Source organism: Syngnathus floridae, unplaced genomic scaffold (genome assembly GCF_059516105.1).
Source record: "Syngnathus floridae isolate MCC-2025c unplaced genomic scaffold, RoL_Sflo_1.0 HiC_scaffold_58, whole genome shotgun sequence".
NCBI lineage: Eukaryota > Metazoa > Chordata > Actinopteri > Syngnathiformes > Syngnathidae > Syngnathus > Syngnathus floridae.
The window spans coordinates 132,834-143,545 of NW_028284087.1; the positions used below are offsets into that span (position 1 = coordinate 132,834).

Consider the following 10,712-nt stretch of genomic DNA (forward strand, 5'->3'; position numbering starts at 1 on the left):
AGTGCATGGCGCTGAAGATTTGAATCTTTGAAATGCGCTGAGGTCTGACATATCAGGCAGAATGGTTTGCCATCACGTTCAACAAAAAATAGAAACTTTCCCACTCTGATTAAAACGTCCTGTGTTCATCTACGTATTTTCGTTTTGCTGTGCATCTTTTCCCTGCCATTTCGAGAGCCCAATTGACACTCATAGTTTAAAGAAATGTGTTTGCCCATCCTACTTTGTGGAATTTCACCACATGCGCTTTTGACCAAAATACCAAATTGAACTCAAGTGAAGCCAACACGCACAACCCCCCCCCCCCCCCCCCCCCACACACACACACACACACAAATGTTGATATGAACATAAAAGAGCCGCATGCGGTTCGGGAGTTGCGGCTTGGCCAAACCTGTACTATACAACTTTATTTGTATAAAATTTTCACAACAGCTGTCACACAAACAAAGCGGGAAAAACCGAAGACGTGCGTGTTCCGCCCACGCTGGATTTATTTGCACCTTTGAAAAGACACCGTATTGCCGCAGATGTGGCAAAGAGTACTTTTGGGCATCTGAGACGGAAGGATGTCCAAAGCATCACGTCACCTGCTCTGGTAGGCATGGTGGTGGGACGTTGAGGTCAACCGCTTTGGGGTTGGCTGAATCTTTGATCGCAGGATGCCACACACTTGAAGACAGAAGCAGAAAATCAGAGCTAAATGCAAAATGTACTCACCGGTGACTCCAATTTTTTTCCCCCCTGAAGAAACAGCTGGACGGGTGGCCCCGGCTGGCCAGTGGGACTCTTGTTATTCTGACCCTTTTTAGTGCGCGTTTGGGGCAACAACCGTTTTTTGTGGCGCTCTCTTCTGGTTCAAAAGTGCCCTGCATGTGAATTTGCTTTTCCTGCCTTCTGATTGGATGAGCGCCGGTGTGACGCGGTGCCTCTGTCACCGTGGCGGGGGGTATACGTTGGCATCGGAGCGTCTGCCAACGTCTGAGACCGGCTGGCAGTGTATCGGAGGTGTCGAGTGCGGTGCCGCTGGAGCTCACTCACCAGCTTGTGTTAGGGCCACAGAATGAAGGCCAAGGAGAAGAATAGAAAGAGAAACAGAAACTTCTCCTCCAATTGTTTGATTTGTCTCTTCTGAGCTTCGATGAATTCTTTCAGCTCTTTGTTCCTCTAGGACGGACAAATGGAAAGTGGCATTCAAAAGCCAGTAAGCGTGCAAGTAAGTGCCGGGCTGGCTTTGGGCCCTTACCTGTTGCGCGCTGTGCAGCAGATCCATTCTCTCTTGGAGGATGCAAGCGTCGCGCTCCCTCAACTCGCACATCAGGGATCGCTTCCATTGGTCCACGGCGCTCCTAAGCTCTTCTCTCTGATCCGCCGTCAGCACGTCATTCACGCCAGCGTGGCTGGCTTTTTCGCCGTCCGTGGCGGGGCAGTCCCGCTGCGGTAGCGCCTCGTACAACATGGCCTCCAGCTCCAGGATCCTCTGGGCCGCAATCCTCGTCCATCAGTGGTCCGGCGGGAGATTTGAGGGCGGCTTACCTTATGAGCCTGGTCCATGGAACACTTCCTGAAGTCCAACTCTTCATCCAGGTAGCCCTTCTGCTTGCAGAACATATCCTAGCACAGCTCAAGGTCAGAATTGTTGGGGCACATTGCCGGAGTTCCCCTTGGCTGATGTCGCGTGTCTGTCTACCTTCTCACTTTCAATGTCCAACATCTTCTGTTGAAGTGCTGACTTGGTCACTTTGATGTATTCTAACCACTGAGGAAAGGCTGCTGTCACATAAGCAGAATGCGAGAGCGTGCGTGGACGTGCGCGTTACCTTCTCGGCTAGGGTGAGAAGGGTCCTGGCGTGAATCACGACCACCTGCTCCTCGTTGGTGAGATTCTGCAAGAGCCCAAAGGCACAGCGTCAACAAGCTTCTTTCAGCGCAAAGCCTTCCAAAAGTCACATTTGAGCCGCCGAGTCTCGTGGAGTGCGAACATAAGGAGTTCGACATACACTTACGGCGTTATAGCCCAGGATGTCCAGCTTCTTCATCAGATCACTGATGACGATGTCCGGGGGAAAGGCGCAAGGAGCAATGTAAGGTGTTCTGGGACCTCGGGTTAAGGTTAGGGTTGCGAGGGACGCCTTACGTACGCTCACGCCCTCGGCCTCGCAGTAGATCTGCAAAGGGCTGAGGCCGTCTGGGAAACGGACTTGCAGAAACTTCAAGACGGGGGAGCGCCACTCCCTCTCCTGAAAGGCAGAGGCATGCATCCGTCCGTCCGTCCGTCCGTCCGTCACATCTCTGGCCTCAACACGCTTGTGCGAGTCTTCCCACCTCCAGCTCCAGGATGCGGAACTCAAGCAGTTCGTTTTGGTCTCGGATATCCTGGATGTGCTCTTTCAGACGCGCTTCTTCCGCCTCCATCCGCCTGACCTGAAAAGACAGTCAGACCTCATCTGCGGGGCTTCCCGACAGGTGTGACGCCAAGCGACTCCGCCCAGCGCCTTTCTTTCCGTCACCTTTTCGGCCAACTGCTGATTGCTCTGACGCAGCAGCTGCTTCTCCTCCACCCACTTGACATTCTAGAAGAGACAAACGCGTGGACAGCTTTGGAATGTTGTGTCATTTTCATCCACAAATTCTTTGGTTGACTGGAAAATGACATTTGCTTTTCTCCGCATTTTCCCAGCCACGTTCGGGGTGGGGGGGGGGGGGTTGGTCCAGTAATGCCAGACGGATGAGTGACTGAAGAATGTAGCTATTTTGTCTGAGAAAAAGGTGTGCTCATTGATGAGCTTACCTGTCCTTGTTGCTTCAGCGCTGACTCCAGATCTGCTACTCTGCTTTGATAGTGACCCATTTCTACCATCAGCTTTTCTCTGGTCTGAAAGGAGGAGGAGGGAGGCTCCTCCTCCTCCTTTCAGACCAGAGAACACCCGAGGCTGGGTGAGAACGGGGAGGCTGCGACCCGGCCGGGGGTTGCGGGAAGGGGCGCCACCTTGATCTCCTTCTCGGCGTCGTAGTCCCCTTCGCTGGTCTGGGCTAGCAGAGCGTAGGCTCGTTGCAGCGCTTGATATTCTTGCGTCAGCTGGCGGTAGCAAAGCTCCGCCTCTTCATGCACACACCAATGCAACACAGCACTAGTACCAGAATCAGTCAGACCGGCGACAAAGCACCCGCGACGCAAAGACGAGTCCGATTCCAGGCTGAAGAGGAATGTTTGGTGCCAATACGCTGGCAGAAATGGCGGGCTACCTCTTCGGGTTCCGTGTCGGGGGTTCTGTCGGTGTGAAAAGACAAGGACGATCCGTCCGAGTCCACCAACACGTCTTCGTCGTAGCCGTAAAATGTTTCGATGACCTGCGGGCGCGGAAGCAAACATCTCTCTGAACAAACTGAAGCGACACCTCACGATGAATCGACGAGAGGAACGATAGCGAGAAAAAGGCCATTTCATCTTGCGCAACACCAAGCAGCCGCAAACAAACAGACTCACCTTGCAGGACCTCACGCTTTGTTCCTCCTCAGAGATTCTCGACGTCGGTATCGTAGCAGCAAATCTCTCTCCTGTCGACACAAATAATCCGCCTTTGAGATTCTTTGGATGCAAAGGGAACGAACGGCTCCGGCGCAGAAACAAACGCGACTCACAATGACATTTCTGACATGAGCTCCTGTCTCCAGAGCCTGAAAAACACGTCACCGGCGATGATTGGAGGGACGCTCGTCTTTTCCAAAAGTGACAACTACAGGGTGTGTCAGGGTTTTCCAGATTATCTTTATCGTATCATTGTGTTGCTTTGACTTTGACTGCGACCTGTAATAAATAATATTATTTATCCCCTATTTATCCCTATCGCTTATCCCTTCCTACACAAAGTTGTAAAACACCCCTTGCTATGTTTTGACTAGAGGTCAAGGGCTTCCTCTATTCAATCCACTCTTACACCCACCCTGTTTCTCTTAATTAAAATGCTCGTGCAGGAGCCGAGAGTCAGACTTCATTCGTACAACGGATGGACTCTCCACCTGCAGGTGTCCAAAAGAACTTACTTGTCTCCCGTGTGGTTCTTGCAAAATAAGTTGGAGCGAGCGCAACTCTAACAGGGTGCATTTTGCCACTAGCTGCCTACGGACAATGACGTCGCGCTCGCGGCTCATGGTTCACGGGCTGAGCGGCCGGGCAAGTCCGTCGTTTTCAGCGCACAGCGAGTGGCAAAGGCGCTGACAAAACGGGAGCTTTGAGCTGCTGAAAACGGCAAAACAAGTCTAAAGCGTGTTCAAACGCGTGCGCACAATGCTCCTGCTTGAAAGGTCGGAATTTAAGGGGCCAATTTTTTGGATGGCGGCCGCCGGCCAAGCTTTGGACGGAAAAGGTTTCCTGGCGACAGCGAGCGAGCGCGGCGCTGCCGTACGTGCACCGAGTCGCCTGCCTGAAGACCTTGGACAAGTCGTCGATGATGTGCCGCTGCTCCACAACTTGAAGGAACTCCATTTCACCGTCCTGCTGGCCGCAACCGCGGTCCAGGTCATTGAGCGAACTAGGCCTTCTCTGTGGAACACAAATGCAGTGGACTCTGTTGGCACGCCGCCGTTGTCCGCGTCGACTTACCAAGCTTGCCATCTCCTCGTTCTCCTGGGTGACAAAGCGCACTTTGTTTTCAAGGCGACACAGCACCAGCGAGAGTTCTTCATTCTTCCTGCTCAGGCGTTTGTTTTTGTACAGGAGTGGCAGAAACTGGCTTTCTGTTTCTCTCAGTCGCTTTAGCTGCAAGCATGAAGTGCGGGATGTGAAAGACGCACAACACGCGGGCCAGAACGTATCCATTCCTTTTGCATCGGTTTGAACGGAATCGTGGCTTTGGCTCCCAATAAAAGACATCTACCAGGCAACCGACTCGCCGCGCCGCTCAACTAATAAGCAAGCGCAATGGGTGCCTCGCTGGATGGCGCGCATCAAACGTAGCGCAAACCTTCAAGCGTGCCGTCAATAAATTACCAGTTCATTGCGCTCTTCAGAAAGCAGGGCGTTTCGATCCTCCAGTTTCCTGATGACTGCGCTGAGCTCAGCGATTTTCAGATGAAACCGTCGCGTGTCCCGATCCTCCTGAGACTGAAAACGCCCCGCAACACACACACACAAGCACTCGTTCAAAGTTCAAAACTGTTTTTGTGCTACCTTCCTCCAGCAACGAACTAAGTCATGCGTACTGCAAGTGTGTGATGAGGTGGCTTACGCAATAAAGAGGATTGCTAGTAGCGGCGTTGACCCCACTTCCAGGGTAGTTTAGGCCCGCCCTTTGGGAATCCCTCAGGGCAGCGATCTGCTGCTCGGCAGCCTGAGTCTGCAGCTGAAGGCGGTGGACGTGGCCGGCCCCAGGGCTTCATCCAAAACACTAACCGCTCTGTCTTTCAGCTTGATCTCATCCGTCTGGATGTACAAACGGGGAGCGCTCAGGCAGGCGGGCAAACTCATTTGCCAGAATTGTGACAAAAACAAAGAGAGCAACCGGCCAATTTTTTTCTTGAATCGACTAGAACACCTTTGCTGTGACAAAAGCGAAGCGAGCAACCGGACATTTTCTTCTTGTGAAATAGAATAGAATAGAATGCCTTAGGTGTCATTGCACTGCAGGTATACAACGAAATTGGGAACATAGCCACGCACCGCGCATCTGATCAGTCCTACCAGTCGGCGGATCTCCCTCTCGCAGTCTCTCTTGGTTCGGCTCAGCTCCTCCCGATGCTGGTGATGAGCCGATCGGAGCTCGGCCGCTCGGGACTGCCAGGCCTGCTGGGCCGCTGCCAGGGCTTCTTCCGCGCTCCTGGTGGAGGCGACACCGCTCGGTCTCCCGACACCGCCGCGTCTCCTCCACCTCCGCCAGCAAAGCGCCCCCCCTCCTCACCTGAGCAGACATTGCGCCACACCGGGCCGTTGAGACCGCAACGGAGCGCCGCGACGCTTACTGGGGACAAGCTACACAATACGGTAGCGGCCGCATCGAAGCCCGACGTGGCGTGCGGATAGTCAGACACGGATAGAGCGGATCACCTTGTCCATGGAGCCGTCCCTCAGGCTGAGGACCAAGGCATTCAGTCGCTGGATCTCTCCATCTTTGATTTTGATCACTCTCATCAGCTCCATTTCATGCTGCCGCAGTAATGTCTCCCTGGTAATGGCTAACTCTTTCTGCTTCTCCTCATGGAGTTTGCTTTTGAGTTCCGTCATGGCGGCGGTGGCACGGTGGTGCTCCGCCCGCAGGTCCTGACTTCTCTCTCTCTCCAGACAGCTGACCTGACATGACTTAGACTTAGACTTAGACAAACTTTATTGTCATCTTGTCTGCACATGGTGCATACAAAACGAAATTCCGTTGCATACGTCTTACAACAAAGTAGTGATATTGCAGTTGAATAGAAGTAACATATCCTATGAATATATATATATATACATATATACTATATATATATATATATATATATATTAAAAATAAGTGCAGCAGTGATAATTATGCAATAGTGCAAGTAGGCAAAACAGTATTCAAGAGTGTGCAGAGGAATGCTAAACCATGTATTAAACTTCTATTTAAAGGGTTTATACAAGTTCAGTAAAGTTGGTAGTGCGAGATAGTGCAAGATAGAGGTCCGTAGTGTCATAAAGTACAGTTCTGTGAATGTGTGATGCAGAGTTCAGTTTAGAGCTCAACAGTTCTAGTGTTCAACAGTCTGATGACAGCAGGGAAAAAGCTGTTGCAGAACCTGGTGGACCTGCAGCGGATGCTGCAAACCTCTTCCCAGAGGGCAGCAGGGAGAACAGTCCATGGTGGGGGTGTGATGGGTCATTGATGATGTTACGGGCACGGGACATGCAGCGCTGAGATGAAATGTCCTGAATGGAGGGAAGAGGAGCCCCTATGATCCTCTCTGCTGTCCTCACCACTCTCCTCACGTTCTTCCAATCGGAGGCGGTGCAGCCTCCACACCACACAGAGAGACAGCTTGTCAGAATGCTCTCTATGGTGCTCCTGTAGAACGTCCTCATGATGGGTGGGGGCAGGTGGGCTCTCCTCATCCTCCGCAGGAAGTACAAGCGCTTCTGTGCCCTCTTGACCAGTGCCGTAGTGTTCATAGTCCAGGTGAGGTCTTCTGTGATGTGGACCCCCAGGAATTTGGTGGTGCTGACCACCTCCACAGCTGAGCTGTTGATGATCAGTGGAGCGTGGTGAGGCTGTTTTTTCCTGAAGTCGACGATGATCTCCTTCATCTTCTCCTCATTCAGGATCAGGCTGTTTTCTCTGCACCAGCCCACCAGCTGCTCCACCTCCTCTCTGTAGTCCAGGTCGTTGTTGTCTCTGATGAGCCCCACCACCGTTGTGTCGTCTGCTGACTTCACGATGTGATTGGTGGTGAACCTGAGGACGCAGTCGTGTGTCATCAGGGTGCACAGCAGGGGGCTCAGGACGCAGCCCTGAAGGGAGCCTGTGCTGAGGGTGATGACATCAGAGGTGTTCTGTCCGACCCGGACTGACTGAGGTCTGTTGGTGAGGAAGTCTAGCAGCCAGTTGCGAAGGGGGGTGTTGAAGCCCAGGTGTTCCAATTTTCCTACCAGATGCTGTGGGATGATGGTGTTAAACGCTGAGCTGAAGTCCAGGAACAGCCTCCGCACATGGGTGTTCTTCTCCTCCAGGTGAGCCAGGCTCAGGTGAAGAACGGAGGAGATGGCGTCCTGAGTGGAGCGGTTTTGCCGGTCGGCAAACTGGAACGGGTCAAATAATAGGGGGAGTCTGGAAACGATGTGACCTTTAAGCAGCCTTTCGAAGCACTTCATCATAACCGGAGTCAGTGCAACAGGCCGGTAATCATTAAATGAGGTGATTTGAGGTTTCTTCGGCACCGGAATGATGGAGGCAGTCTTAAAGCACGCCGGCACTGTGGCTTGGCCCAGCGAGGTGTTAAAAATGTCTGTGATGACCCCAGCCAGATGACTTGCACATTCCCTGAACACACGCCCAGGAATGTTGTCGGGGCCAGGGGCCTTACAGGGGTTGACTCTCCTCAGGGTCTTCAACACATCGGCGGAGTCAAGGCAGAGTACCTCCTCTTCCTGATGGGGGACAGTTTTAACTGCTGGAGTGCCGTTTAGTGCCTCGAACCTCCCAAAGAAGTTATTTAGACCATTTAGAAAGTCAACATCAACTACACCCACCGGGGGGGGGGAGGGTGAGTTGTAGTCTGTAATCGCCCGTATGCCTTGCCACATACTCCTGATGTTTTTGACGGCGTGGAAACGATCCTGAAATTTTCGACTGCGGTCTCGCTTCGCTATCCTGATGGCACGGTTCAAGTTGGCTCTCGCTGTCCTCAGTGTCTCCTTGTCGCCAGACTTGAAGGCAGAGTTCCGCGCTCGTAGCGTTTGACGTACCTCCTCAGTCATCCAGGGTCGTTGGTTGCCCCGGGTGATGATATTCTTAGTGGTGCTGACGTCCTCGGTGCATTTGTTGATGTAGGCTGACACAGTCATGGCACACGCATGTCTAATCTACATCGGGAAAACTGGGAGGGAGGGAGGCAGGCAGGGAGGCAGGCAGGGAGGCAGGCAGGGAGGCAGGCAGTGTCTGTCTGTTGAGGTTTTCACCTTGTTCTTCTCCTGCTGAAGTTCTAACTGGACGTCCATCAGTTTGGTTCTCAGCTCGTCATTGGCGGCCTGAAGGGCGTCCGTTCGCTCCGCCTTGGCCCGCCCTGCCGGAGCTCGTTTGGACATCTCTTACTCGAGTCTCGCCCGGTCGTCAGTCAGAGATCACAACATTTGTACCTGGAGAGCACAAACGCAGCGCTGTTTTCCACTGGCTTCGAACTCAACTTCAATCGGTACCGTAACTTACAACATCATAAACATAGAACTAGCTTGACTTATTCATTGAATAAATGCATTTGGTTCTTCAAAACTGCATCACGCAACATAGCGTGACCGAGACGGCCGTTATCCACCTGCGTGAAGTTATTTGGTGAAATGAATGAGATGTTTAAGACACCATCGTTCTGTCTCTATGTAGATGAAGGGAAATAATCGATTGCTGAAGGTCCAAAGGTGTTGTGATAAACAAATAAACATATTAGTGATTAGTGACATATTTGTGATAAACATATTAGGCAGGATAATCACATATGTTAACGTGACTGCCCACACTGTATTTATTTATGGTTATTTGTTAAATCGAGTACTGTTAGACATGAAATAGGAAGTGTTTAACATAAATGGAAGACGAAAGGGGTACTCACCATTGTAGCTCCTGCTGGTCAATGATACGAGCCTCTTCTTGCAGTGGAAAACATACAGCCAACAAACACCGTGGAACCTAAAGGAATGAAATTAAACATTAACATTTAGCCTCAACCAACATTCACAGATACAACGCAACGCAAACTACACAAACGTAAATCTTTTTAAACACAATGAGTTGTACTTACCGTGTACGCTCTAGACGGTCCACTTGCAAGCAGAAAATAAAGATATTTCTGTTGATAATCGTCGTGTTTGTATCCGGTGTCTCGCTCAAGGCCATTGCGCCCACAGATTTGAATTTTGGCGAGAGTTCAGCCTATTGACGTCATTTCCGCGGTGTAATACCCGCATATCTGAAACGGCAAAGTTAAGAGTAGAGTTAAATAAAGTTTTTAGTCAACGCAATAATTTACAACCGTTGACCAGTCGAAATAATCGTCGAAATTTGGCGTCTGTGGCTGGAAGCAGACGCCGAGTTCGACATTCCTCCCAAACGCCACACTCCCTCGCTTTTCAGGGCTAAAAAAAAAACAGTTGTAATTACCTTGTACGCTCTAGACGGTCAAGTTGCAAGCTGAAAACAAAAATATTTGCCTTGTTAGTCATCGTGTTACTAACCGCTGTGTCTTGTTTGCCAGAATTGCCGCTTTCCTACTTCCTGTTGCAAGCCACGCCCACGGATTATAATTTTGCCGTGAGTTCCGCCTATTGACGTCATGTCCGCGTCACATGACTGCGACGTAATATTATCTAAAACTGTTTGTGCGGTATTGTGTTGTTCTGTGCGGTATTGTGTTATTCTGTGCGGCGTCGTGTTGTTCTGTGCGGCGTCGTGTTGTTCAGTGCGACGTCGTGTTGTTCAGTGCGGCATGGTGTTGTTCAGTACGGCATGGTGTTGTTCAGTGCGGCATGGTGTTGTTCAGTGCGGCATAATGTTGTTCAGTGCGGCATAATGTTGTTCAGTGCGGCATGGTGTTGTTCAGTGCGGCATGGTGTTGTTCAGTGCGGCATAGTGTTGTTCAGTGCGGCATAATGTTGTTCAGTGCGCCATAATGTTGTTCAGTGCGGCATGGTGTTGTTCAGTGCGGGATGGTGTTGTTCAGTGCAGGATGGTGTTGTTCAGTGCGGCATGGTGTTCAATGCGGCATGGTGTTGTTCAGTGCGGGATGGTGTTGTTCAGTGCGGCATGGTGTTGTTCAGTGCGGCATAATGTTGTTCAGTGCGGCATGGTGTTGTTCAGTGCGGCATGGTGTTGTTCAGTGCGGCATGGTGTTGTTCAGTGCGGCATGGTGTTGTTCAGTGCGGAATGGTGTTGTTCAGTGCGGCATGGTGTTGTTCAGTCCGGGATGGTGTTGTCCAATGCGGGATCGTGTTGCTCAGTGCGGGGTGGTGTTGTTCAGTGCGGGATGGTGTTGTTCAGTGCGGCATGGTGTTGTTC

General features: G+C 51.4%; 1 protein-coding gene and 1 long non-coding RNA gene across 3 annotated transcripts; both read right to left on the reverse strand.

Annotated features, from left to right (window-relative positions):
* Window positions 1–443: 443 nt before the first annotated feature.
* Window positions 444–1,603, reverse strand: LOC148378197 (janus kinase and microtubule-interacting protein 3-like). Of its 2 annotated transcripts, XM_088367976.1 has the most exons (3): window positions 1,247–1,603; window positions 1,042–1,167; window positions 444–672 (listed from the first exon to the last, which is right to left on the reverse strand). In XM_088367976.1, exons 1-2 carry the CDS (start codon window positions 1,457–1,459, stop codon window positions 1,051–1,053), a joined length of 330 nt encoding a protein of 109 aa, XP_088224102.1. In that variant the 5' UTR covers window positions 1,460–1,603; the 3' UTR covers window positions 444–672; window positions 1,042–1,050. The 2 variants fall into 2 exon arrangements, with proteins under 2 accessions (XP_088224102.1, XP_088224101.1); XM_088367975.1 differs by lacking the exon at window positions 444–672 and having other exon boundaries at window positions 712–1,167.
* Window positions 1,604–2,995: 1,392 nt separating this feature from the next.
* LOC148378198 (uncharacterized) lies at window positions 2,996–4,646 on the reverse strand. Its single transcript, XR_015856094.1, has 3 exons — window positions 3,488–4,646; window positions 3,247–3,351; window positions 2,996–3,102 (listed from the first exon to the last, which is right to left on the reverse strand). It is a non-coding gene; the product is annotated as an uncharacterized LOC148378198 (long non-coding RNA).
* Between the last annotated feature and the right edge of the window lie 6,066 nt (window positions 4,647–10,712).

What these genes read in the sequence shown, in the direction of transcription:
- LOC148378197 (XM_088367976.1), bottom strand. Translation starts at nt 1,459, where the DNA reads ATGTTGTACGAGGCGCTACCGCAGCGGGACTGCCCCGCCACGGACGGC. An exon ending in TGCTGCACAGCGCGCAACAG is followed by an intron (nt 1,168 to 1,246) that starts GTAAGGGCCCAA and finishes TGTCCGTCCTAG; the next exon opens with AGGAACAAAGAGCTGAAAGA.